The 27191-nt window shown below is 39.0% G+C and overlaps 3 protein-coding genes and 1 non-coding gene across 6 annotated transcripts; 3 read left to right on the top strand and 1 right to left on the bottom strand.

The window, feature by feature from the left end:
• Positions 1 to 11695: 11695 nt before the first annotated feature.
• On the top strand, positions 11696 to 17283 carry LOC147856415 (uncharacterized). Of its 2 annotated transcripts, none has more exons than XM_087329282.1 (4): positions 11696 to 11980; positions 12191 to 12636; positions 12843 to 13225; positions 14743 to 17283. In XM_087329282.1, exons 1-4 carry the CDS (start codon positions 11790 to 11792, stop codon positions 16969 to 16971), a joined length of 3249 nt encoding a protein of 1082 aa, XP_087185408.1. In that variant the 5' UTR covers positions 11696 to 11789; the 3' UTR covers positions 16972 to 17283. The 2 variants fall into 2 exon arrangements, with proteins under 2 accessions (XP_087185408.1, XP_087185410.1); XM_087329284.1 differs by having other exon boundaries at positions 11696 to 11986; positions 12200 to 12636.
• Positions 17284 to 18052: 769 nt separating this feature from the next.
• LOC147856414 (pentatricopeptide repeat-containing protein At3g02330, mitochondrial-like) lies at positions 18053 to 20961 on the bottom strand. 2 transcript variants are annotated; one of them, XM_087328995.1, is made up of 2 exons: positions 18542 to 20961; positions 18053 to 18340 (listed from the first exon to the last, which is right to left on the bottom strand). In XM_087328995.1, exon 1 carries the CDS (start codon positions 20759 to 20761, stop codon positions 18875 to 18877), a length of 1887 nt encoding a protein of 628 aa, XP_087185121.1. In that variant the 5' UTR covers positions 20762 to 20961; the 3' UTR covers positions 18053 to 18340; positions 18542 to 18874. The 2 variants fall into 2 exon arrangements, with proteins under 2 accessions (XP_087185121.1, XP_087185122.1); XM_087328996.1 differs by having other exon boundaries at positions 18071 to 18180; positions 18383 to 20961.
• An 86-nt stretch (positions 20962 to 21047) lies between these two features.
• On the top strand, positions 21048 to 21128 carry TRNAS-UGA (transfer RNA serine (anticodon UGA)). Its single transcript has one exon. It is a non-coding gene; the product is annotated as a tRNA-Ser (tRNA).
• Positions 21129 to 25448: 4320 nt separating this feature from the next.
• LOC147856412 (C2H2 and C2HC zinc fingers superfamily protein) lies at positions 25449 to 27139 on the top strand. Its single transcript, XM_087329068.1, has 4 exons — positions 25449 to 25681; positions 25925 to 25980; positions 26229 to 26298; positions 26836 to 27139. The coding sequence occupies exons 1-4, from the start codon at positions 25549 to 25551 to the stop codon at positions 26940 to 26942; spliced, it is 366 nt and encodes a 121-aa protein (XP_087185194.1). The 5' UTR covers positions 25449 to 25548; the 3' UTR covers positions 26943 to 27139.
• Positions 27140 to 27191: the final 52 nt, after the last annotated feature.

Below are 27191 nucleotides of genomic sequence, written 5' to 3'. Positions count from 1 at the left end.
CGAAACCAAAGCAGATGGCATCAACATCCAGCTCATCGGAGATGAGTCTAAGGAGGTTCGACGGTTCGAACTTCAACTTTTGGAAGGAACAAATGCAGGACTATCTCATAGTCAAGGGTCAGATAGACCCGATTGAGAATGAAAATCCTCGAGAAGCATACAAGGCAAACGAATGGCTAAAGCTGGACAGAATCGTCCGTGCCACGATTCGAATGCACTTATCAGAGTCAGTGTACTTCACAGTGCAATCGTGCTCGACAGCTTTTGAACTATGGAAAACATTGTCAGAAACTTATGAAAAGAAGGTCGCTGCAACGAAGATGTATCTGATCCGGCGCCTCTACAACTTGCGGATGAAAGAATCTGATTCGGTTCAGGCACACCTCAACGAGCATGAAAGCATAAGCTCCCAAATCTCGTCTCAGGGGACGGCAATCGAGGATGAACTCAGAGCAATGATACTCATGAGCAGTCTCCCCTCTTCATGGGAAACGTTCGTTACAACCGTGTGCAATGCTTCAGCAGTTGCTGTTAAGTACTCTGAAGTCATGAGCGCAATACTGACTGAAGCAGCTCGGAGAAAGTCTTTCGCCAAAGACTCAGCAGATGAAGCTCGTAGTACAAGGTTCGACCGACCGATCGAACAACCAGGGAAGAAGCTCTTCCCGACCGTCGAACAATCAGCGAAGCCGGAGCAAGTCCTGGGACAACCAAATCTGCAACTACTGTAAGAAACTGGGACACATCAAAGCCGAATATTGGGCACTCAAAGCAAAAACTGACAAAGCTCAGAGAGTGGATCAGAAGAGTAGCCGGCATGAGGAGCTTAACTACGTCGGCTCTTCAGCCGAAATTTTGACGACAGACCTGAACATATTGTCCATAGAGAACCCAGTCGAATCAGAAGTTCTGCTTACGACTAAGGAATTGAGCACATGGCTCCTGGACTCGGGCACATCGTATCATGTGACACCTCACTGATCTCAGTTTGGGCAATACTCGGACCGGCACTCCAACTCAGTTCGAGTCAGAAACTCGCAACACTGTGCTATAATCGGAATCGGCACCGTAGAGCTCAACCTTCCAAGTGGCTCTACACTCGTACTACACAACGTTTGACATGTTCCTGAGCTCTCAAGTCCCTTGATCTCAATCGGACAGCTTGACGAAGTCGGCATCTGTGTTGGATTCTCATCAGGAGGGTGGACACTCCACAAAGGGAACCTCCTGCTTGCTCGAGGACCAAAGGTTCATTCCTTGTACCCGTTATATGTCACACTCAAAGAGGGTGACCTATTTTTGGTTGATATCCCCATGTCATCGTTATGGCACGGACGACTTGGACACCTCAGCAAGGCCGGCATAACGCACCTATCCAGAGCCGGTTACATCCCCAAACTCTCCTTCTCGGATCACCAATTCTGCGAGCATTGCCAGTACGGCAAACAGGTAGCCACATCACACCTGACATCAACACCAAGAGAATCGAGTCCCCTCAATTAAATCCACTTGGAAGTTTGTGGCCCGATGCCACATCAGTCTCTCGGCGGTGCTTCGTACTTCGTCAGTTTTATTGCCGACTCGACTCGAAAGGTGTGGGCTTACCCCATCAGAACCAAAGATCGGGTGTTCTCAATCTTCTCCGAATGGCTTGCAATGGTCGAAAATTAGATCGGTCGGAAACTGAAATGTCCCGGGAACACGGCATTCGACGTGAATATATGGCACCCTATAGTCTGGAGCAAAACTGAATTGTTGAACGCATGCATCAGACGATTCAAGAACGCATAGTATCCATGCTCCAACATTCTGGACTGTTGGATGGCTTCTGGGCGGAGGCTCTACTTACGGCAGTACACATCATAAATATGTCGCCAAGTAGACCTCTAGGACTTAAAATACCTCAGGAAACATGGACCGGCAGTAAGCCGAATTATGACAAGCTGAGGATCTTTGGTTGCGAGGCGTATGCCCTCATACTGAAAGATGACCGCCGGAAACTCGAACCAAGATCAAGGAAATGTGTTTTCCTTGGATATGGACCTGACGACGAGATCGGATACCGACTCTGGGACCCCAAGCACAAACAAATCGTCCGAAGTTTAGACGTCGTGTTCAACGAGTCGGCTATGCATAAAACGGTCGAAAGGCCTATTGAAGTCCAAAGGGTAATATTCTCTGAAGTGCCAACCCTTCATGAAGGCCCAACCCACAACACGAGATTGGTTTCACGGGTAACCGACACCTCCTGCACTGAATCCACCGATTCAGCATAGTTGAGTGACTCAGCTTCCGACCATTCGACATCTATACTCGGTGCGACTAGTCCAGTCATACCTCGAAGATCCGAGAGACTGTCGCAACCTCCGGAAAGGTATTCTCCCGGAATTTTCTTTACTGATGTTGACGAACCGACGTCTTACGAAGAAGCATCGGCATCTGCCGACTCAGCCACCTGGCATTTGGCAATGGAGTCAGAAATGCACTCCATTCGCGCAAACAAGACTTGGGACTTGGTCGAATTACCGGAGAATCGGCGTGCTCTTCCGTGCAAGTGGGTCTATCGACTAAAAGAGACGTCTAACTCGACCAACCCAAAGTACAAGGCCAGACTAGTTGCGAAGGGATTTCAACAAGAACATGGCGTCGACTTCGACGAAATCTTTTCACCAGTGGTGAAAATGACAACCCTTCGTTTCATGCTCGGCGTCGTGGCTGCCGACAACTTGGAGTTGATTCAGCTAGATGTAAAAACGGCATTCCTCCACGATGACCTACAAGAGGAAATCTATATGGAGCAACCGAAAGGCTTTGTGGCATCCGGCCAAGAACATCTAGTCTGCCGACTCAGGAAGAGTTTATACGGCCTGAAACAATCACCCCAATAGTGGTACAAAAAGTTCAACGACTTCATCTAGTTGGTCGGCTTCTCCAAGAGCAATGAGGACCACTGTCTCTTCACCAAAACAGCTCAAGAAGGGTCTCTCGTCTTCCTCATCATTTACGTGGACGACATGCTACTCTCCGGCTGACATGCCGGAGAGCTCACCGAACTCGTTCGGAAACTGCAGTTGAAGTTTGCCATGAAGGAACTCGGTCCGACAAGACACATACTTGGTATGAAGATTAGTCGGCATCGCGATAAACGACAACTTTTCTTGTCTCAAACTGACTACATCATACGTGTCTTGGAACGCTTCAACATGCACTCGACCAAGTCAGCTTCGACCCTACTCCCCATTAACCTTCGGTTGTCTCAGCGAGACTGCCCGACATCCGGTCCGGAGGGGGAAGATATGAAGTCGTTACCGTATGCACCGGCAGTCGGCTCCCTTATGTACGTGATGGTCGCGACACGGCCTGATATTTCTCACGTCATAGGAGTCGTCAACAAATTCATGCATAACCCAGGCTGATCGCACTGGAACGCAGTCAACCATGTGTTCAAATATCTAGTTGGCACAAAAGACCACGACATTCTTTTTGGCCCAAACTCAACCTCAAGCGTAGTCGGTTACACCAACTTGGACTTCGCCGACTGCGTGGACGGTCGGAAATCAACAACCGGATATTGTTTCAAATTCGGCAATGGAGCAATCTCGTGGAAGTCGAAACTTTAGGTGTGCACAGCCACCTCAACGACCGAAGCGGAATATGTAGTTGCATCCGACACGGCAAAAGAAGCTTTATGGCTTGGTCGGTTGGCGCACACGTTTCAACAAGTCAACTTCGACTCGGCTCCAGTTGTCTACAACGACAGTCAGGGTGTTGTTGCTTTGTCAAAAAATCCAGTTCACCACAACACCTCCAAGCATATCGACGTTTGATATCACGTTGTTCGGGACTGCGTCATTTCAGGGAAAATCGGTCTAGAGAAGATATCCACAACCGATAATGTCACAAATGGAATGACCAAGTGTCTTTCGGCGGATCGTTTCCGGTTCCTTCGGCACCAGATGGGCGTAACGAAAAATCAGTCTGGTTAAAGTCAGACACATAGCACGGGATGGTTTCGGACCACCGACATCGGTTCTTTGAGGATCGGCTTCAGCTCTTCCGACCCGACCGGTTCGGTCTTTTGTCTTCGGATCTTACCGACTCTAACAAAACCGATCTGTCCAATAAACCTTGCATATACCTGTAATTTTTTAGATAACCCATGTATACACCCATTACGGGGGAGTGTCGAATACGAGTGTATAATGGCCGTATTCATATTGTCCCTTCGGACAACCCAAGTTTGGGCTATTTTTGTAAATAGCATAAAGGGCAGTTTCCCTAAGATAGTCGCTATATAAAGTGACTTTGTAACCTTTAGTTAAGGTTGTTGTTGGTTGTCATTCTTTGTAACTGTTGCTATTGGAATATAACATTTGTTTGTGCCTATCTCTCTCTCTCTCTCTCTCTCTCTCTCTCTCTCTCTCTCTCTCTCTCTCTCTCTCTCTCTCTCTCTCTCTATCTATCTATCTATCTATCTATCTATCTATCTCTATCTTGTCTTCATTCTCATACACAGGTTCTTCTTCATCACGAATGTTGCTTGCACTTCCGCATTGACGACCTTGTCCCCAACACCTAGGTGTTTGTTTCTACCGATGGCTCCGAATATTGTACATGGGGTTGTAATTATGTATGTATAGCTGAAGCAAAAGTGGGTTAGTATAATCATGTTACCCGGATAATGTTGCTAGAAAAGAGTTAGTTGGGAGATGTAGAGTCGGGGTAAATTTGGGTTTATTTCAGTTTTATTGGAGTTAAGGGTCGGGTGAGTTTTTGTTGTTTTTGTTTGATAGTTTTGGAGTTGTTCCTCCAAGTTGTATATGTTGATCCCACCGTGGATTCGGGTAAACTCTGTTGTATTCTATTTGCTAACTAATGTGAAGTAGTGTTTTCTTTTTCTTTTGTTTTGGGGGGGCGGGGGGGAGGAACTTCATTGCTATGATTAATGTGTCTTGTTTAGTTGAAGCCTAAATTCGCCTGCATATTGCCAAGAAAAAAAAAACTTGAAAAAATTGTCCTTGTAGTAAAGTATTTATTATGTACGGATGATTTCAAGCTATTATCTATATATCAACTTGAATGTTTTACATGAAATATTATTTATATTGGGCTCCTTTTTTATTTGCATTACCTTTTAACGGCGATGATATAGTTTTTTGTTGTTCACATAGAACATTACCTTAGAACCCTTGTCTAGAGGGCAACATTGTAGTTTTTGCTATTTGAATTGAAAATGGTTGCCTACTCTTAAACCAATATAGTGAGTTCTTTAGATGAGCATAACATTTAGCCCAAGGATGACCCATGCTTGTAACTATCGAGTGTACATTTATCCCTCATCACAAGAATATGACATCCTTATTAACTATTCCTTCATCATTAATCAAACTATTATGAGCCCTACAAACATGTTACCTTGTGTAAGGAGAATCATCTGCATGCAGGAACCAAAACTAAAGATTTGTTTGAAGTGTTGGTCATATATATGAAACTAGAATTGTGAAGAGGTTTTTTTATATATGTCATGAAGTCCAAATCAATTGCCTAAGAACTTGAATCCATTATTGTTAAAGAGAACGAGTTTATACCTTTGAATTTTAATAAGGTAATGTCATCAACTCATAATAAATAATTTGTTGGAGCCCCTATAGTCCATTGGATGACACGTAAAGTCCATTGTCTTGTATTAAGTGTTATCCGTGGGACAAAAGGCATGAGGTGTGAAAAGAATCTTAAAAGTAAAGTGTGGAAAGGGAAGAGTAGGTCGAGTATAAAAAGGAGAACCAAGGCGAGCACTGGCATCCGAGGAAGGTAAACCGAAAGGCAAGCAGCCGTGAATAAAGGTCAAGAATCAAGAGGAAATAGTTGAAGTGTGTAGGCTATATAAATCGTTAAGAAACAGAAGGGAGACCGAAAATATCTTATTACGAGCCAGAGTGATTGATTTTAGACTAGAAGATTTGTACTAAGGGGAGAGAGAGAGAGAGAGAGAGAGATAAAGTTGTCGATTTATAATCAATTTGTATTAACCCCCTTGTAATATTTTCTATTCCGTAAGCAATACATGTACTATTGGGTCATTTCTATGTCTGTCTCATCTAAATCCTATTCTTGATTATGTTATTTAACCTATAAGACGTGAAGTGCAAATTGGTTGTAGCCAGTTATCGTGAAACGGTTCGGCCCTACTCGACTCTACCTTAATCTCCTATGCGATCACGATTCCTTGACCCAATTACTCAGAGGAGTAATCGAAGGTGTTTCTCCAAGAGGAGAGACAACATTAAGATTTAGAATGCAATGGCTTGTTCATTACAACATTTAATTTGTGGTGTATGTTCAAAACTTGTTTTTAATGACAGTAAATAAATCTTGCAAACGACATTGCAAGGTAAACCTCAATTTTTTATAGTTCTACTTACACATTGATTGATTTATTTATTTATGAATGTCTCATTCTCTTACATCATGCACAAAATTAGAGAGTTGTCATTGTCCAACTTTTTAGACTATGTAATGTTCAAGAAAAATAAAAAAAGTTGTTTGAATTTTGAAACGAAGAGACAAGTTTCAATCCTCATTGAACAAAACCAACAAATTGACTAAGAATAAAATATAGGGGTCCTTGGTATCCAAAGGCAAACATAATAAAATGTGTGTGATTTTATATATATCATTGCATCGCACATGAACATATGTATGAGCAGATTATGGCCAATGAATCATTGAATGTTATTACATGATATTAATTAGCATGATCATAGTTATGTTTAAATCAACACAATTTGCCAAAATCATGTCCACAATAGGATTCGTCAAGAGAGATGTGGTACGAACTCTCCATGAGATTGAGGTATTTGACTCATGTGATTGGGCATCCCATGATTGTGCCCATCCTTCCAATTAGCCTTAGGAGAGTTTGAAAATTTGTAATCATTGACTAGTATTTTGCAATCATCGGCTAATATGTGAAGTTGATAGAGTTGAGGAATTTCATGAATCAAAATGTTGCCATACTTTCATAGTTTAATAGGTCTACGTTTCTTAGAGTTAAATTTCTGATCCTTCATTGTATGCCTCTTCCTACAATGACAATTGCATTCAACTTCATTAGCAAACTCTTTCATCTAGGCGAATCCAAATCAAATCAAATCAAACCTTACCTTCACCTCGGTATGTTATGGAACTACCCAATAACATGTATGTATTGCAACTATTATTGTAGGAGACCATGACGGTGGAAAGACAGTCTCATTAATGAACATTGAATACATCAATGCGCTAAAAACAAAAAATAAATAAGTGTTTATGAGGATTTATTTTCAAATTAGCACAACATAATTTATTTAATATTTTCGTAATGTAACCTAAACTTCATCAAACTTTGTAAATTGTAACATGTTCATAGAATACTTTTATAGTTTGAGATTGGATATTAATATATACTATGGAATCAAAGTGTGGAGTTTTTTAGAAGATTCCTTGAGGAATAAGTGAGCATATTGTGGCCTTTCAACCAAATTCATCATTGTATGTTACCTCCGTGTCACCCATGCATTAAAGTTTGAGTTGTCAATGAACATTCATCAATATTGTAGAGCACAAAAGGGGGCATCCAAGCACAACCAACCTTCTAATGATTAGTCGTCGTCAACATCAAGTTGTGAGGCTTCCAACCATACTTAATAAGGAGGTAGTGAACATATCATGAGGTTTTCCAAGCATTGGCACCTTTATGATGCATAAATCCCTTTAACCCCAACTTCAAAAACAAGCATGCACGAGATGGTTTCACATGCAATGCAAGTCATGGATTGTCACATATATTTTATAGTCTATACCGAGGATTATATGCATTTGTTCTTGTTATAAAATATTGTATGAACCATGATCTAAAGGTCAAACCTTTGTATGTTATGTCCATCAAGTTATTCTAACATGACAACACACATGTATGATATGATTGTTTGGTTGTAGAATATACATATTTGTTAGTATGTTTATGTAACACCAACATTATGCTATGTTTTATCACCACTTTATAGACTTAAGAAATCTTATGTAAGGATAATGATAATAAAACATTGTAACGGTAGTGAATTATTTATTGTATTTATTTCATGTGTTATGTCGCAAGCTCGTCACTACATAAAATGATAGTTAGATATATGATTCAATATTGCACTTTTTTTCCCCCGTTTTATAGTCATACACATATGTATTATGAATGTAGCATCCATTTGATTTTAGAACCATCTACGACATTTTATAATCATATTTGTTGATTTTACAAGAGCTTTAAGTAACATAAAAACAACATGCATGATGAACATTAGACATATCCAATTCTTCTTTGACAAATCTCCAAGACAATAGAGCAATCCTTAGACAGAGGTTAATTGAATGTATATGCCAATAGAAATATTATAAATATATAGACACATGTACATGAGTAGTATGTATGGAACTATATTGATTGATGTTAATACCACAAGACGTGACGATATTATGTTATACCGGTCATCATATTGCAAATGTGACCTCTTGAACTAACATAAACCATCATTGTAAAATGAGGCAACAAAAACTATATAACAATTACAATCATCTCATAGGCTCAAACAAGGTTATTATGTGTGTGTTTTAGCACAATGATGCTGAGATGTACCAAAAGATTGCATCTACCTAAGAGCTTTTTCATCGTATACATTCTAGCTTGAATGAATGGCATTAAAATTTCTTTGATGTTTTCATTCTAGCTCTCCACTTTATACTAAAGCCAAGACTTGCTTATATTGTAAGTTTACAACCCATGTATTTTTTTACACATTGCTAGAAAGTTTAAAGTTGTAGAATGAGTATGTATTATAAGAGTTAAAAAGGAGAGGGTAGGGTGCGAGCAAAGTGTAAGAGAAGGTTTTGTATCGAGATAGTGGTGCTACATTGAGCCATGCACTAAAACGATTGTTATCACAATGTTACTTATTTCACATCGATCATTGATAGACTCCAAAATGATCGTTTCATGTCCCCTACAATTTCCCTAGGAAATCCTTTCTAGTGTTCGTTTTGTGTTAGACCATTATACCCTTGTTCAACTAGCTCAAAGACGTGACTCCATTTTTCATGTACTTCGTAGTAGTAGCATCCAATGGTCAAAATTGAGACAATTGTTGTTATATTGGGCATAAGCTTCCTTTATATCTTTGACACTTGCAATTTCTTACTACAATGTCTGACCCATCCCAATACTACTAAACCTTCACCTTTTGAAAATTTGAGTCATCGAAACCATAATAGAATACATCATTTCTTGGTCTTGATGATTCAACTCATATGATTTTTTCATGTAGACTCACACTTTCGTTCAATGTCAACAACCTGATCTATGTGGTGATGGTGCAATGATTGTATCTTTTCACATCTAGGAGATGGAATGTCATACTTAGTACGATCCATTCGAGAAATTCAGCAATATTTGGGGGTTTGACATGTAACAATATTGGATACCAAGACATAATTGGATTATCTTCTTTATTTTCTTTTCAATAACTTATGTCTCGTATTATTTGTGAACCATGATGTAATCTTATCATATAAAAATTTGAAAGAATAAAAGAGGGAGTAATAGGTCTAAATAATAAAGGCTCAAATTTGTGTGCAAACATCTTATAATATATATATGTATATGAGCCATGGGACATGGTTTTCTTCCAAACCCCGTATGCCTAGTTATCATGATATAAACCCCAATGCACATTGAGGATAGTTTAAGTAATTACTTTGAGTAGACACACCAAAGTTATGACATGATTCTACACATATAAGCATTCCAACAATCATATATGAGGGTGCTATGAAGATGGGTAATCTATGCAACCTACCTTGTTATCTAAAAAGGCTACTAAGGACAACATTTTAATAATAATAGAGAGCGCAATAGACCAAAAGGATTTATAAGAAGAGGAGTTGAAATTTCGATGGGTAAAGAATGGACACTAATATGGTTCACTCAAAAGGTCGGGCCCGGAAGAGACAAGAGGCAACCAATAAAACAATTAGATTGAGATGCTTTTCTCCTCTAGTTTATCTATTGTGACATCATTTTGCTACATGTGAGTAAAGCCTTGACATTTCTCATAATTTATGGGATTTTGCCATGTAGGTAAAATTGTTTTGTCTCCTCATGGTTAAAATAAAATATGGAATCATCAAAATACACCAATATTTTGATTATTGCAAGAATCCACGGGGATTAAATCTATGCCCTAGCTTGTAATTGTTGATTAAATAAGTCATTATGGCTAGAGATAGGCCCATTAGTTTGTGATCAATCGCACGAAAGCCATTGTTTGGATATTGACAATGGGCATGGAGTTTTATGAAGAGCTACCTATGCTTTTGTACACTACACTTGTAGCAAGGGCATCATCACACTTCTTTCTCGTAAAATGGGACATGAAAGAGTCTCAAGCCAATTGATGGCCCAAAGCTCAATGATATTTGGCTTGGTGAACAGTTTAATCTCTCGCCTCTTTGTGTTAATCATGTGGCTATATTAAACTAGAGCCTCACAAATTTCCATATAAATACATCCTACTAGCTGAAATCCAATGTGCTTTTGTCCCATTACTATTGCTCCCAATGGGGGTCGATTGTTCTACATATATATATTTTATTGTCTCCAAATTGCTTAAAATTCAACGTTGGCGCATATAAATTATCCTTTTGCTAGCGAGAAGAGAGTGCAATGCCAAATAGATACCCATACATAGACTGAGATTTTGTTTTGTTTTATTAAATCCTCTAATATTAGCTTGTCTTGGCATTAGCCTCGAGCGATCATACATCGACCCTTATAAAACTATACACATTGGCTCTTAGGGTATTACTAATTCCATTGAGTCGATGCATGTGGAGCATATGCCCCCATGACCACTCATATGCAATGGGGCAGCTATCCTAATGTATAATCTGTTCACTTTTGTTGTCACGACAATTGATTTGGGGGGGGGGGGGCGTTGCCCTTTCTGTCTCATATTTGTCAAAATCCACAGTTGAGGTGACACATGTCCTTAACCCACAAGATTTCTCCAATAGATGTATCTGGTTGATCTCTTACCATCCTCGATGTTACTCCGCTATTGACGGGACAAAGAGGGCATGTATAGTTATGCATGCGTCTATTTTTCTTATATATATATATATATATTTGCTGCATGTCCGGAAAATCGATTTCATCGCAATGTCATATGAGCAATGAAGTCGTAGACATTGATTGGGGGCGCAACCTGAACCGGATGGGGGTATTGGTTTCGTGGAGACAAGCAAGTTATCTCTTTTTCCGTCTCGAGCACGGGCATGCGCCAGGGCAGAGCCCATCATCCCCATGGGTTCGGGCGGCATAGTTGGGCAGTTAGTCTCCTTGGGCATACACACATACATACATACATACATACATATATGAACCTTGAAATAGGTAGGGTTAAAAATGAGTGGGCGTCGATGAGAGAGAGAGAGAGAGAGAGAGAGAGAGACACACACACACACACACACACACACACACACACACACTCTCTCTCTCTCTCAACTAATTTTGGCTTTCAAGTTGGAGAAGAGAAAGGGAGAAGAAAGCAGCATTCAAAGCTAAGATGGAGCAGAGAGAGAAAGAGGGGTTTAGGCCTCTCTCTCTCTCTCTCTCTCTCTCTCTCTCTCTCTCTCTCCCCCAATAGCGAGATAGAAAGGCGCCCATTTCATCTCTCTGTCTCTTTCTACTCTGCTCCCTGGCTATGGCCTCTGCAGTAATGCTCTCTCCCCTTCCCCCTTCTTCTTCTCCTTCTCCTTCACCTTCTTCACCTCCCTCTTCCCCTCTCCTCTTCACAGCCTTAGCGATGGCTATGGCGATGCTTGCTTCGCCGACACGGAACGATTGCCCCCCACCTTCTCATCGCAGAAATAGACGAGACCAGCGCCCAATATGGTATACCTTCCCTTTTTCATCACAATACTTCCTGTTTCCTTTCTCTCTCTCTCTCTCTCTCTCTCTGTGAAAAAGCTAGGTCGAAGCTCTGTTCATCTGTTTACCTCCTTTCTTTTTTATGCACATATTGAAGGAAATTGGGCAACTCTTCTGTATATTCTTGTTTATGTTTTCGTTTTCTTCTCTCTTCCTTTGTACTACGTCTACTAGGACAACAACAGCTTGTTGGTATTGCCCACAAGCCCCTTGTGGATGGCAGCTGTTCTTCCAGCTCCTCCTCCCATGGCTTCTCCTGCTTACCCTCTGCATGCCCCATGCCCGTGCTTCCGGACACAATAGCATATTCGCACAAGTGGCCTTTCTTCCATATGAAGAAGACGGCATGGGAATACTGGGTTTTTGTACGGAACCCAGTTTGCAGCTCAAGAACCAGAACCACCAGGAGGAGGAAGACCAATCTAACAGAGTGCTACTCAATGGTTCCAGTGATGTGTGCTCTTGCCATGCTTCTGAATTCCTTCCCCTTTCTATACAAACAAGCTGGAATTGTGTGGAAAAAGGAAGAGTTTGTGCACATGGACTTGATTCTAGTGAAGAAGCATCAGAATGCTTATGTTTTCAAGCTTGTTCATCGACCAAATGGAATGTGACTACAGGTACGGAATTGGTTTTTGCTACTGTTAGTCCCAGTTTGTCAAATATTAAACTTATCTTAGCTCACACAGTCTGCAAATGTTGACTAACCTCAAAGGAACGACTGAACGCATATGAATACCTATATGGACTATTTCTAATCATGGCCTTTATAGAAGCAGGTAAAATATTATATGGGCTACCCGTAATATGTCTTGCGTATCTGCAGGGGATGCAGAAGGCATGCTTTTCATCTACAAGGTGCAACCTTGGACTGAAATTTCTAAGCAAGAGCTGAAGATGGAAGTAACACAATGTAATAATCCCTTAAATGGGCCAACTTTGACAAAGGAAACATTTGGTTGGATAGAATCTAAGCATATTATATCTTCTTCCTCCTCCTCCAAAGTGTGTGGAAGGACGCCAGTTCCTCCGAGTTCTGTCAACCCAAGTGTGGATTCAAGCTTCAGTGAAGTGGAAAAGCATTTCAAAGTGAACTTGTGCAGAAGGGTGGGCTCGGAAGCCCCGAAACAGTTTAAAGCTTTTGGAGAATATTTATGCAGCAGTCTCCTGTTCCAGAAGTGTTTCCAACTAGGATCATCTCAATGGACAGTGAGTAAACTGTCTTGTTGTTGGCATGTTAAATGGATAGAGTCTGGTACTTTATCTTTTTTGCTTTGATCCTATATTGTTACAAAGATAATCTTCTGCTTTTTATAGTAAGTTGTGCGTTTTACTGTTGGTATTGTATCTTCATTCGAAAATTTAGGACCATATTATGAGTTCTCTTGCGTAGTAATGGTACACCCATGGGAAGATCACAAATGATTTTGTTTATAGTAGGTTTTGATTTGCCAATATGGGTTTTCTTTAAAAGTGTATGCAAACGGCCATTTACATGGGTGCTGATATAACATGGATGGTACAAGATAGTATGGGCACGCAGTTTCTGGGAAACCTGAATATGCTTGTTAAATTTCTGTCTTCTGGAGTTGAAATGTTCTCTATTGAATGTGCTGTGCCTGTTTCTCCAAAACTTCAATCCATTTTCTCGATTTCCTGGTTGGTAGGCTGGGCAATTAGTTCTTTCCTCTTTAAAATGCTGCATATACTCCCCATGTAAGCAAGTTTTAATGCTGAAACAATTAGGCAAGAAGCATTCTCAGGTATTTCTTATGTATATTTCAGGCAATTTGCAAGCCAAGAACAGTGGCATTTACGATAAATTGTATCCATTTCTTTAACAATGAACATCTATGTGATAAAGAGGACATCATTTTTAAATTATTAACTTGATTTTGCATTTGCTTAGCCCATTCATTGTCTTGTCTCAATATGCAGTTCTAAATCTACAATCAAAAGACCCTCTTAGCTAGGTTATGTGCAGGGGGTTCTATGAAGCTTCTTAAATTTATGTGGATAATAATTTAGGATCTTGGTAAATGGTTTTATAAGGATATTTGCTGCGTACTCCAATAACTAGTTTTAGGTGGTTAAACTTCTCTTCTTTGAAAATTTCACGTAATGCAAGGAAAATGACGAAAATTCACTGTAGCTTTCCATGATAAAGATTTCATGGTAGTCCCATCCTGCTGGAGATAAAGAAAGGGAGGGGGGATGAAAAGAGGAATAAGAGACTATAGGTAAAGCTATTTAGGTAAAGGATTATGAAGTATAACCAAATAATACTTCTGTCTATTCCTCGAATAGATTGTTGTTGTGTTTATGAAGCCTTTCTTTTCTGAAACCTTATTCTTATGTCATATCCTACCTTCTCACATTTCTACTCCTTGAAATGCAATCATTAACTTTTATTTTTTTGCAATTGGTATTCTCCTGGTTTACTATATCTGTTTTCCAATTAAAATGTTTGATGATGCTCATGGATTCTCTAAGCTGCACGTGTATCATGTCAAAAAAATATAAGTGGTTTCCTTTTATTTGGTTCATACTGTAGTTTTCACTGTGCTAACTTTACAAGAACATTTTGCTAAGCATGAGATGATGTTTGATTTCATGCTACAATATTTAGCATGCTATATAGTATTTTGACCATAGGATGGTTAATTCACGTTTTCATGATCATTGCCTGTACTTGGATGCTGATTTTGGTGTCATTTGTAATACAGGAAAAGATATTGGTAAATGATATTATGACATTGAATCTTCGTAAGGACAGTCCCTGTATTTTGAGCGTCAATGTTTCTTTTGGAGAATCTGGTGCTGAAAAGAGTGAACTATCTCCAATGATAGACTTCATCCTTTCTGGTTCGCAAATGCTAATAGAAGGAGAAAATGAATGTGAAACTAATCCTGAGCAGCATTTACAGGTCCATGCATTCTTAACATGTCCACAAGTAGTAAACCTTGCTGATGAGAATTTTGAGCACTTCAGGCTCCAGGGGAACATATGTCTTGGCTCAGTAAAACAAATGGGATTTATAAACTGTGGTAAATATGGCTTAGAGATTTATAGCCTTGTCATTTCATATCCTTTCAGAGGATCAACAGGGTGCTTGCATTGTGAAGGAATTCGTCAAGACGTTGGTTGCAAGCCATCGTCATTCTACAGGTTGAGGAAACTGCTTGGGAAAGTTTCTCTAGTAACTGCTCTTCTGGTATTGGCAATGCTGACAAAAACAATGAAACAAGATAGACAACTTGCCATGGATTTTAGGTTGTGGTTTTCATGTAGTTATACTGTTTTTCTTCAGTCTGTTTATTCAAAGAGTGATGCTTTAAAAGCTGATGAGAATATTATTAACAAAGAGAAAATTCTGGATGATCAGAGCAATGGGCTTTCTACCCTAAAGAATCAACCTTATAAACAGTGTTTTTCTGTTATACTGGCGAGGATTGTTGCAAGCCTTGGCAACGTCTTCAGGAGATTTCTTGATTCTCAGGATACAATGTTAAATGTGAGGGTCCAAATAGCAGAAAATTGTGAATTGAAATCTAAATCTGTAGATTCTAGTCACTGTGATATTCTGATTGACAATGTCATGAAGTCCTTCTCTACGCCTGTGGAAAGGATTGAAGGCATATTCAGCTCAATTGCTAGTGATGCATCATCTAATTTGAGTGCCGCTGCATGTGTGGGAAATTTGGAAGAGGATAATGCTTTTAATTTGGATCCTCCTTTAAGACCAGATGATATCGTAGAGAAGTCACTATCGATCAAAACATCCGATGCTTGTGACCCATGTGATATTCGAGTTAAAGAGAAGAAAGAAAGACGAAAAAGAAGGAAACATCGAAGCAATATCATTGATTTGAAGAGGGAATCGGAGAGGGATAGTATAAGTGGCAGCTCATCTCCTTCCTCCCCTGCTTCACCCGCAACTCCTGTTCCATACCGTGGTAATGGTCCCTTCTCTCAGTGCAATCCATCCTCAAATACGGGTAAAGCAACAACATTTCATAATAGCAGGGGTCAAGAATTCAGGAATTCTTTTGCTCGGTTGCGTAATAACGAGCCACTCTCACAGCTCGATGTACATGCACATCATGTTTATGCGCCCTTCAATAAAGATAGAATTTACCATTTACATTGTTTAACCTCCAAGGCTAATGCAAAGCATCCCTTAAAGGTGCCACAAGCAACAGATACTAAAGTAACTGGTTCTCGGATGGTAGACAAGGGAAATAGAAATGATAAAATGGGCATTTTTAATACCAGTGAGAATTGGGCTACTGTTGCTCGGAGAGCTGCATCAAAGCCAGAGGTTGATCAGATAGAAAAGATGCCTAATCCACTCGAAGTGGTAAAGAGTAATAATCCCTCAGTAAAGAAGCCTGTTTTACTACCATCGGCCACATTTCCACAGGGGGGGCGAAGCACCCAGTGGAGACCCCAATTGCTTGATGGGAAATTTCCTGTTCTTGAAGATCCTACCTTGTTAAGTTCTTCTCTTGTTTCAACCTCACTTGTTGCACCAGATGCCCGAGCGCCAGGAAGCAGACTGGCAAAGAATGTAAATGAGAAGCAACTTTTAGGAGCTCTCGAAAAGACCAGCAATAGTGAAAATGCGTTGGATGTAAGGATTAACCATAGAGATACTATGAATGATGTTTTTCTCTATGATATTTGGGGTGACCATTTTTCAGAGATCAGTCGAGGAAGCCGAGGGTGTTCTACTAACAAATTGGATGGTTTTATGTTATCTTGTGACGGTAGCACATCTAACAAGAAGCCGGAGAGCTTCTTTGCTTCACCTGATTTCATGGTTCAAATAACAGGAATAACTGAATCTGGTCCCCCATCCTCTTCTTTTTCCATTTTTTCCTGTGATACAATCTTTTCCCAAACTTTGCCAGCTGAAGATCAAACATGCTCATTTGCTCCAGATGAGTTGTAAATCATAAAAAGTTGATATACCTCTTCATAAGAAGCATGAGCATGCCCCCCCCCCCCCCCCCCCCTGTATGCAAGATTCCCACGACGCGCCTTCTTTAAAAGTTCCTTTTTGACCATTTAGTAAAGAGTTTTCTGGTGGGTACTTTTTGTCAAATGGTTTACCTCTTCGTTTTTACGAAGAAGTATACTTTGTTGCTTACCTGAACCCTTTGTTTCTATCTGAGTGGCATTTTGGCATGTCTGTATGAGCTACTATGGAATTGTCATGGGCTTTAGTCCCATATACTAATGCACAAACATGAAATTTAGTTAATCTTTCTTAGAAAGAGCTTGTATATAGTTCATGAGATGCACAAGCACTTCAAGAGATCTCAAATTTCAACTAACTATATGCAAATGGATTATTGTTAATGGTTTATCATGGTGGTCTGCTACATGTTGTATTGGTTATTTTGGGCCCTGGACTTTTAAGTGATAAAACACAGCTGAGAGAAGGAAACTTTGTGACTTTATCTGCTACTATGCGATTGTGTTCATAAACTTTGTAATTCAAATGCATACATATTTGAATGACCAAGTTTTCATGGCAATCTATATCCATCTTTATATGTTACCTTAAAACGTAGAGCAGCACCCATGGGTAGCTCTTCATCTGCTAACATCTTATTATGTGCATTTCAATGCATGCATATAATATATGATCTCTCTCTCTCTCTCTCTCTCTCAATATATATATATATACCACAAAATGTAGAGCAGCACCTATGGGTAGCTCTTCATCTGCTAACATCTTATTATGTGCATTTCAATGCATGCATATAATATATGATCTCCCTCTCTCTCTCTCTCTCTCTCTCTCTCTATATATATATATATATATATATATATATGCCACAGTGAAACGTAGAGCAGCACCTGTGGACACACTCACACCATGGTATAATGTGCATGTAAACTTGGTCATTCAAATGCATGCTATCTATCTATAGTATATTATGTTATGACAGACTGTCGAGCAGCACCCATGGACACATAATATATTATATTGTATTATACTATATATTACAACAGAAGTGTGATTTTCTTTCATTGTTGTACGGAAAAATCATCATTCTGGTTGATAGACATGTAGTATGTGTACTACATCAATAGCATGCATGCTATTTTTCTTTGTTGGAGTGGAAGCGACACCTTGACTTATGGCTTACATCTGAATGCCTTTGCTCCATTCATAGTCCCCCCCTATTTGCATTTCCAGCAAAGAATTGGCAGTAACTGACCATCTGTTGCCCCCTATTTGAAAGAGATTATCAATCGGTTGCATCTGGACTTCTGATGAAATATGGTTGTGTTTTTTCAGGTTCAAATTACTCAATGATCTTATCAACCAATGTGTGCCTTATAGTTTACACATGAATTCCTTTGCTCCATTCATATTTTCCCCATTTGTATTTCCAGCAAAAAATTGGCAGTGGCTGACCATCTGTTGCCTCCTATTTGAAAGAGATTATCAATCGGTATCACCTAGACTTCTGACGAAATATGGTCATGTTTTTTCAGGTTCTAAGTACTCAATGATCTTATCAACCAATGCATGAGTTATATCTATCAGTGAACCAACTGCAACATATTCCTGAAAGTGCTCAATTGCCTCATCATCCAATGAATGTATACCAATTGAATGCAACATACATCTGAAACTGCTCAAGTGCCTCAGTATTCAGTGAAAGAATACCAAAGGCTGATTGATAGTAACCAAAACAAAATAGGTTATATTTTTTAGGGTGCTGTGAACTATAAAACTTTCACAATGTCTGAAGTAAAGCTATGATAAAATAATAAATGTTTTATGTAACAAATTCTTATGGTATCAAGATCTACTTCTCTTTACATTTGGATTTCTCTCATTTATATCCTTCATGAATGCAGGTGTCTGCATATATGTTAGATAGAGACACATAAGCTGATGCATCTTTATCATCTAAAGCCAATAAATGATCAAACGTTTGCCTTGCAAAATTCACGTTACCCCATTTTTGACAGGATACCATCAGAGTATGCAACACTGGTGTGCTAGGGTGAAATGGCATCTTTCTTATCGTCACAACCACATTCCCAATGTCACCTGATCGACTGAAAAGATCTGCCACACATATCAGGTGGTCATTAGATGGTATGATACCATAATCTTTGCTCATGCATTCAAAATACATTTGTCCCTTCTCCACAAGACCTGCATGATTGCATGCAGAAAGAATGTTATCGAATGTCACGATATTTGGCTTTAAACCGTCTCTCACCATTCTATTGAACATATGGAAAACATGTTCGCTTTTGCCAAGTTGGGCATATCCTGCGATGAGGGTGGTCCATGAAACTACATCTTGCATTGGAAGATTGTCAAAGACTTCTTGTGCTTCTTGAAGAGAGGCATGCTTAGTATACATATCAACTAATGAGCTACCAACAATAAGGTTTTTCTCTAAACCCAGCTTAGTAATATCAGCATGTGATTTCCAACCATTGCCTATTACCCCCATTGCACCACATGCTTTCAATGTGTTGAGGAAAGTAGCCGAAACTGCAGTGATGCCCTCATATTGCATTGTTTCGAAACACTTCATTGATGTATCAAACTGCCCATGCTCCACATATGCTGCAATTAGAGCCGTCCAAGAGACCACATTCCGCTCTGGAAGCATATCGAACACATCTTGTGCTCTTTCAAGAAAGCCTAATTTGGCATACATGTCAACCAGAGCACACCCAACAAAGAGGTTTTCTTCTAAGCCTTTTCGCCGAACTTCCGAATGTATTTCTTCAGCAATGCTTACTATGCCTATACTAGTGCAAGCTTTAATACAACTCACATAAGTAAATGCTTGTGGTGATATACCATGACGTTGCATTTTGCTAAAACAATATAGAGCTTCCTCACCACACCCATTTTCAGCATATCCGGCAATAATTGCATTCCATGAGACCACATCATGAGTTGGAATTCCTCGAAACACATATTGGGCATCTGAAAAGGCACCACATTTGGCATATACATCAATTAAAGTGTTCCCGACAAACATATCTTTTTCCAATCCTTGTTTCATCAATTGGGCATGCATTTCGCGTCCTTTTCTGGCTGATCCAATGCTTCCACAAGCTCTAAGAGCACAAGCAAAAGTGATGTCATCAGGAGAAATTCCTTCATAACACATTGCTTCAAAACAACACAGAGCTTGCACCATAAGATTTTCTTCTATATAACCTCGAATGAGAGCTGTCCAGCAGACAACATCACGAAGTGTAAGCATATCAAACACTTCTTGTGATTTCATGATCGAACCACATTTTGCATACATGTCAACCACAGCACTACCAAGAAAGACATCATGTTCTAGGATCCCTCGTTCGACAATATCAGAATGTAACCAAATACCTGTTTCCAAATCCCCCATCTTTGCACAACATTTCAACAAACTTCCAAAAATGTGTGGATTGAGAGAACAGGGCGAATTCCGCTGTTCCCTACAATTCTTGTACATGTTGAGAGCTTTCTGACGCTCACCAGATCTAATCAAACCTTTGATACGATCCATGGTGATAGTGGTATCAGCAGCAGTAGGGTTGGCGTAATCAGAAAGTAATGCAATATGTGTGTTTAAACCATTTCTTTTCATGTACACATGCAAATTTAGTGTTTTTGGGAGGTTTGTCTCTTGATTGCCCTTTTGTAAAATAGCTGTCAAAGTCAACAAATATGGCTGTAACATCAAGCCAGAAACAGGCCTAAGCATTCTCTGTTATTCCCATTATTTCTCTTCATGTACGCATGCAAATTTAGTGTTTTTGGGAGGTTTGTCTCTTGCTTGCAGTTTTGTAAAATAGCTGTCAAATTCAACAAACATGGCTGTAACATCAAGCCAGAAACAGGCCTAAGCATTCTCTGTTACTCGCATTATCATCATCACCACCACCATCTGCTGCCAGAAAAACAGAGCTGAACGTACTAACGTAGTCACAGTGATAAATCCAAACATAAATGCGTATAAATTTAGTTTAGCGAAGACGAGTATCAAATTCGTCGGTTTGGCCGAGTGGTTAAGGCGACAGACTTGAAATCTGTTGGGTTCGCCCGCGCAGGTTCGAACCCTGCAGCCGACGTTTTTCTGCTTTGCTTCGTTTTTGGCACAAACGACTGTAATATTAAATTCGTCGCTATCTTTTGGATACATCTCCTGTTGTCACCTTTCTTAAAGGTTTTACCCCACACTATACAATGAAGGTTTTGGTTAATACCACCACCACCAACACATGACTTGTAGTTAATCTTTTGGAACCCATGTATGTGACGAAAAAGCATGCCTACCAAACCATATTCTTCAATATTGTCACCTCTCCATCATCGATGCAATCCTCATTCTCTTTGTTGACAACGCAATTGAGGAATCGTTGGAAATAAGGACCAATTGTATACTTTAGGATTGCAATATTCAGAAACTCCTTGCCTTGTAGTTAATCTTTTGGAACCCATGTATGTGAAAAAGTAGCATGTCTATCAAACCATATTCTTCGATATTGCCACCTCTCCATCATCGATGCAATCCTCATTCTCTAGTTAATCTTTTGGAACCCATGTATGTGAAAAAGTAGCATGTCTATCAAACCATATTCTTCGATGTTGCCACCTCTCCATCATCGATGCAATCCTCATTCTCATCGTCGACAACGAAACTGAGGAATCGTTTGAAATAAGGACCAATTGTATACTCGAGGATTGCCTTAGCTTAAGGTACCAAAAGTGGGAAAGAAGAATAGTAAATCCTTTTCCATGGATAAGCTTTGTTTAGCATTGCTTGATGTTGAAGATGACGTCAAAATACGAAAAAGAAACGATGGACTTACATAAGTTCCATTCTATAATTGTTCGGAGTAGTACACCTATAATATATTCTAATGTTCGTGTATGGTCAATTGGAGCCTTTGATAGATATGCCATTTAATTTATACTTGTGTTTGAGATAGATTGATATTAGGTACATAGATTTTAAGGTCAAACCTGGCCTATGGGTCCAAAAGTGAATAATTTCTACATAGTATGCATGGAATTGAGTAAGGACTCTCGATGTCTAAGAATTTCACTAATAAATATCACCGTCAAGTGTTCATATTGTGAGAGGAATGTGTTTATGGACTTGACCAAATTAGCAATGTATGGAAGCAAACATGAATGTAGATGAATGCAACATATTATATTGATGTATGGTACTTTGACACTTCTTTAGAGCAAAATATACATAGTTAATGAGTCTCCTCACCTATGCCGAATGATCCATCTCACGACAAATCGAATGTGACCAAAGTTGTATTTAGGCTATGGTGTGGATCATTGATCACGAAATTGGCTTTAGCATATATCGATGAGTGAGATTCCCTATTCAAAGAAGAAGATGGTTTCGTAATTCAGTGCAACACATGCAATATAATGTATGCAATGTGAGCCTCCACATGATTCTCATGTTGTGATTCATATGTGTTGGGGAAAAACCACCTTCTTAGAGTATATTGATGCCCCATGAATCAAGTGTGATGCATCTCATTTGCAAAATTATTTCATCATATCTGTATTTATTTTGGAATCCAAAAGTTCTATTTTGTGTGTCTTTGAATATTTTTACTTGCTTCTCATATAATCCTAGATGTTGATATGGGGGTGTCTTTTGAACTCAATGTTCTCAATGGGAAGTGATCTAGGCTCAAGGAGTAGAGTATGTAAGGCATTTGTAGATTGACTTGAGAGACTTCATAAGAAAACACCCTTGGATATCTTGATGTCAAGTGAGGGTCCTACCACCCCATAATTCAACCCCCTTGAGAAGCATCAATGTTGCCAATGTATCAAAATGTTATTGCGTGGGAACCCAAATTTTAACTTCTCCATTGTTGTACATTTCCGGGGGGCAACTTTATAATGCCAAAATGTAGATTTCCTTGAGCCTAGACTTGAAAGTTGATTGGACATTTGTAGGAAATAGGTGTCTCACTTAGTAAAAACAAACAATGTCTATGATTTGCTAATTTACGAGCACGATTAGTTGACACAGAGGGTTACAAGAGAATATATCAAGGCTATAACCCAAAACAAGATAGAATCATACAAGAAAAGAAGAAAAGAAGAGGAGAACATAATTATATTAGCGAGAAGAACAAGAATATGTTGAAGACTAGCTTTGAACCAGAATGGTTCCACAATGATGAAATCACCACATTATATAGCATCCTTGGACCCATGCATGATCGTCATATGGCATTCATGCAAGCAATGCCATTTGTTGATCTTGCATTAGCTTGTGCAAGTTAGTGATATCTCATGATATTATGTATATCGCCAATATTATGTACATATAAAAGGTTGCAATACATCATTTTGTAAAGCAATAACATATTGGTATGTAAATTCTTGGTTTGGTTGACTAAATGCCATCAAATTGCCGGTTTGAACAAACAGGTTCAAACCCTACAATTGATGCATGCATCATCTCAGCACATTTAAATCTTGTAGTTAATATTTTTGCTTTTGTCACCTTCCTTGAAGGTTTTACACCACTATATAATGAAAGTCGTTTACATTAAAGTTGTTTTGTATAGTACATCTATCATATATTTCAACAATTGCTTCTTGTAAATTGGCACATTCGGTAGAAATGTAGATTTAATTTTGAGGTGTGTGTTGGAGAGGTAAATAAGTAGATAGTTAGATTTTATTTTTGTCCTTAAAGGTTAAATATGGCCTATGGGTCCAAAAGCGAATCATTTTTACATTATGTGTGAAAATGAATAGTAACTTATAATGTCCAAGATTTTATTTTCACAAATGTTACAATCGAGAGATTGTGATTGTGAGAGGATTGTGTACATAAGAATTAACAAGATTGTCAATGTATCAAAAGTAAACTCGAGTGTGGATGACTGCAAGACATTGTATTAAAGTATGGTACTTTGAGTCTCTCACAATTGTTTATGGAAAAAATGCATACTTAATGATTCTCCTCACCTATGCTCAAATAACCCTACTCACATAAAAGAGAATGTGAATTATGGTATATTGAAGTAATGGTGCGAATGGAGAACAAATAGATATGTTTTAACATGTATCAAGTGAGGTTGCCCTATTCAAAGAAGAAGTGAGCTTGAACATTTTTAAATGAGCCTTGCATTCTTCATCAAACCAAGTATTGCATGGGAAAGTATCTAACGTCCAACGCACGTGCACTAAAATATTCATACCCTACCCTTCAATTGCTCCCAATTTGTTTTCACATCTTTACTAAGGAAGAGTTCATGACAAAACCCTCAACCTCATTTGCATATAGATTAGCTTTTTCATAGCAAGGTCTCACAATGTACCTTTTTTATTTTTATACTCTTAAAGCATTAGTCAAAGAGCGAGTTTTTTAATGTAACGTGTAAGTATAAGCTTGTTGTATGAGTCAAGTGACAATGGGCCAATACATTCACTATGGATGCATCGCATTCTTTCACCAATACATAATCAACTACACTTCCTCCCCTAGAAGCTAGAAGACATGTCAAAACATTTGTCATAAAAAACGCATGGGTACAATTGAGAATATGCAAGTTTGTGCATTTAAGCATGTGTATAAGAAGTCTACCATAATCATCATAGTACAATCTTTTGAGTCATGCACCAAATGTGACACCATTGCATTATCATCGACTTCCACATTTTGAGAACTCTAGCATTAAAATATGACATAAGCAGCGCTTTTCCAATCTTCTTCTATGTAAGAATGTCAACACATACTTCAAAGAAAGGATCGTCATGATTTAGCTCATACAAACTATAGCAGTTGGATTCTCTCTATGAGGAATGTAACAACATGCCACTTAACATACTCATATGCAATTTTGCAGGTCCTCATGATAAATACAAAACCACTCTTGCACGCCCAATATTGCTTCTAGTGCAGGACCATCCAAATTTTATAATGTAGCCATCAATGTTATGTATATGCTTCACTTAGCTTCATGTTACCAAGTTTGAGGGTGCCCATCATCGTGTCCCCGACCCCGATACTCACCTCCCCCCCCCCCCCAATGCTTTGGTCTAGGGAGAGAGAGACGTATGGCGTAGTCACGCATAGTATGAACAATACGTACCATATGGGCAATCGAGAATGTTTCAATCATTCGAGTATGGTAAACACCCTCGAAGTAAGGTAAATACCATACTTTTGTATTCATTGTTTATTATATGGTAATTTTATTTTTTTTAAGGTAAGAAAAGGTAAAAAGTGTAATTAAAAAAAAAACATAAGAATGGTTTGGTAACATACGCATTCTTGTTTATTCGTTTTTTGCATTCGAATGTGTGCCAGTGCATTCGAGTATATTTACGTACTAAGTCTTCTTTAACATGAATTCTGTAGAAGGAGCAGGGGAACAGGGGAACAGAGGAAGAAGAAGAAAAAGGAAGGAGTAGGGGGAGACTGCAGCATCTGAAAGGGCTGATTAGATCATATACATACAATCGTGTCTGTATGTGGTTTTGTCTGTTTTTGCCATGCCGCTCCCTAAGTACTACTGCGATTACTGCGACAAGCAGTTCCAGGACACCCCAGTCGCCCGCCGCCGGCACCTGCAGGGATCCATGCACCAGCGTGCCAAGAAAGCATGGTTCGATTCTTTCATCCATGGTATTGCCCCTTCCTTCTTTCCTTCTTTTATATTCGGATTTCCTGCTCTTGCTTTTTTTCCACTCTCTCGGACAAGACAATAACAACAACAAAAAAATGGAGCTTTTACATTGTTGAGAAGCTCCATACTGTGTATGCCAAGCTGATAAAATATCCTTTTTGCTGGTTTTTCTTTTTCCATTTTTCCATCTTTTTCTCTATCATACAAAAGATAACAGATTTATGGCTTCTTCTGCATCATAGATCCACAGCCGTTCCAGGCTTCAGGGCCAAGGATGTGTTCACAATTCATGAGAACGGTAAGTATGTTTTGTGTCTAATCCCCACCAGATGCAGTTAATGAAATCCTAGCTTTAAGGGCAAGTGAAATGCTTGAATTTTCAATGGACTTCCATTTCTCTAGCTAGCCACGACCTATTGATAGATTTTTGTAGCCCGAGGGTTTTTATGCAATATGATTCAATCTACAAATCAAATGTTGTGGAAGATTAACATTCATGAATTTGGTTCTCCTACAAAGATTTGAACTAGAAAAGGGACTTTGCAGGGCTTCTGCAGTTTCGGCAACCGGTGCAGATATCAGCATTTTGCAGCTTCAAAAAACCAACCGCCTACTGGTATGCAATGCATTTTTCAGGAGGGAAATATAATTTCTTCGACGTGGGATTGAAATTGAATGTCTTAAATTTGTAAATAGATTAACATAAAAAAAATTCCAACTGTTTTAGGAATATGCAACCTCTCAGTTCATTGAATAAATATGTGATTTTTTCTTTTAATGAAGACATGCTAGTATGATGTGGTCAATTCTAAGAAATTTGTGTGCTGGAATAAAGAACAAGATGCCAAGCAAAGCATCAATCATTTGAAGTTTATGGGGATGCTTCGATGTTCCAAAACATGCAATAGATTTGTATTTGCATTTACATGACAGACAGCACATGTGTTTGTATTATATATACACATCTATATATTTATTTTTGCTGTTTTGTTCTACATTGGGAGGGATTACCACCAAGGGTTATTTCCAGAGGAACAGCTTTCATTTATGTTGTTGGACTTCCATTTTAACAAATTATGAAATGTATTTTTGATGATATTAGTGTTTTGATGCATATTGTATTGCCTAATTATGAAATGTGTATTGTTGTCAGGTACCAGCTATGAGGCCCCAGCACCCACTTTCTTTAATTTGCCGCCTTCATTGAGACCTCCATTAGATAAAGCTGTTTGGTCTCTTCCAAAAATAGATTGGGGGTAGACTAATTACCATTGTTAAAAATAGCCTTGAGATAATTAACTCTCTTTGTTATTGACATAAACCAATGTACTGTTTGTGATATATGCTTATGATGTATGATGCTAGGCTGCTTTGTCACTACCAATGTTGGGGAATGTAAATTGATCTGTATATTTATCTCCTGTTTCAGCCTAAAATCATATGGAATGGTATTGACAATGCACTGTTTGTTATATCTGGTTCTGATGTATGATGCTAGTCTGCTTTGTA

Source organism: Azolla caroliniana, unplaced genomic scaffold (genome assembly GCF_043228905.1).
Source record: "Azolla caroliniana isolate FFs.n. ecotype wild unplaced genomic scaffold, voAzoCaro1.0.p SCAF_13, whole genome shotgun sequence".
NCBI lineage: Eukaryota > Viridiplantae > Streptophyta > Polypodiopsida > Salviniales > Salviniaceae > Azolla > Azolla caroliniana.
This window is presented reverse-complemented; position numbering and strand designations above follow the sequence as displayed.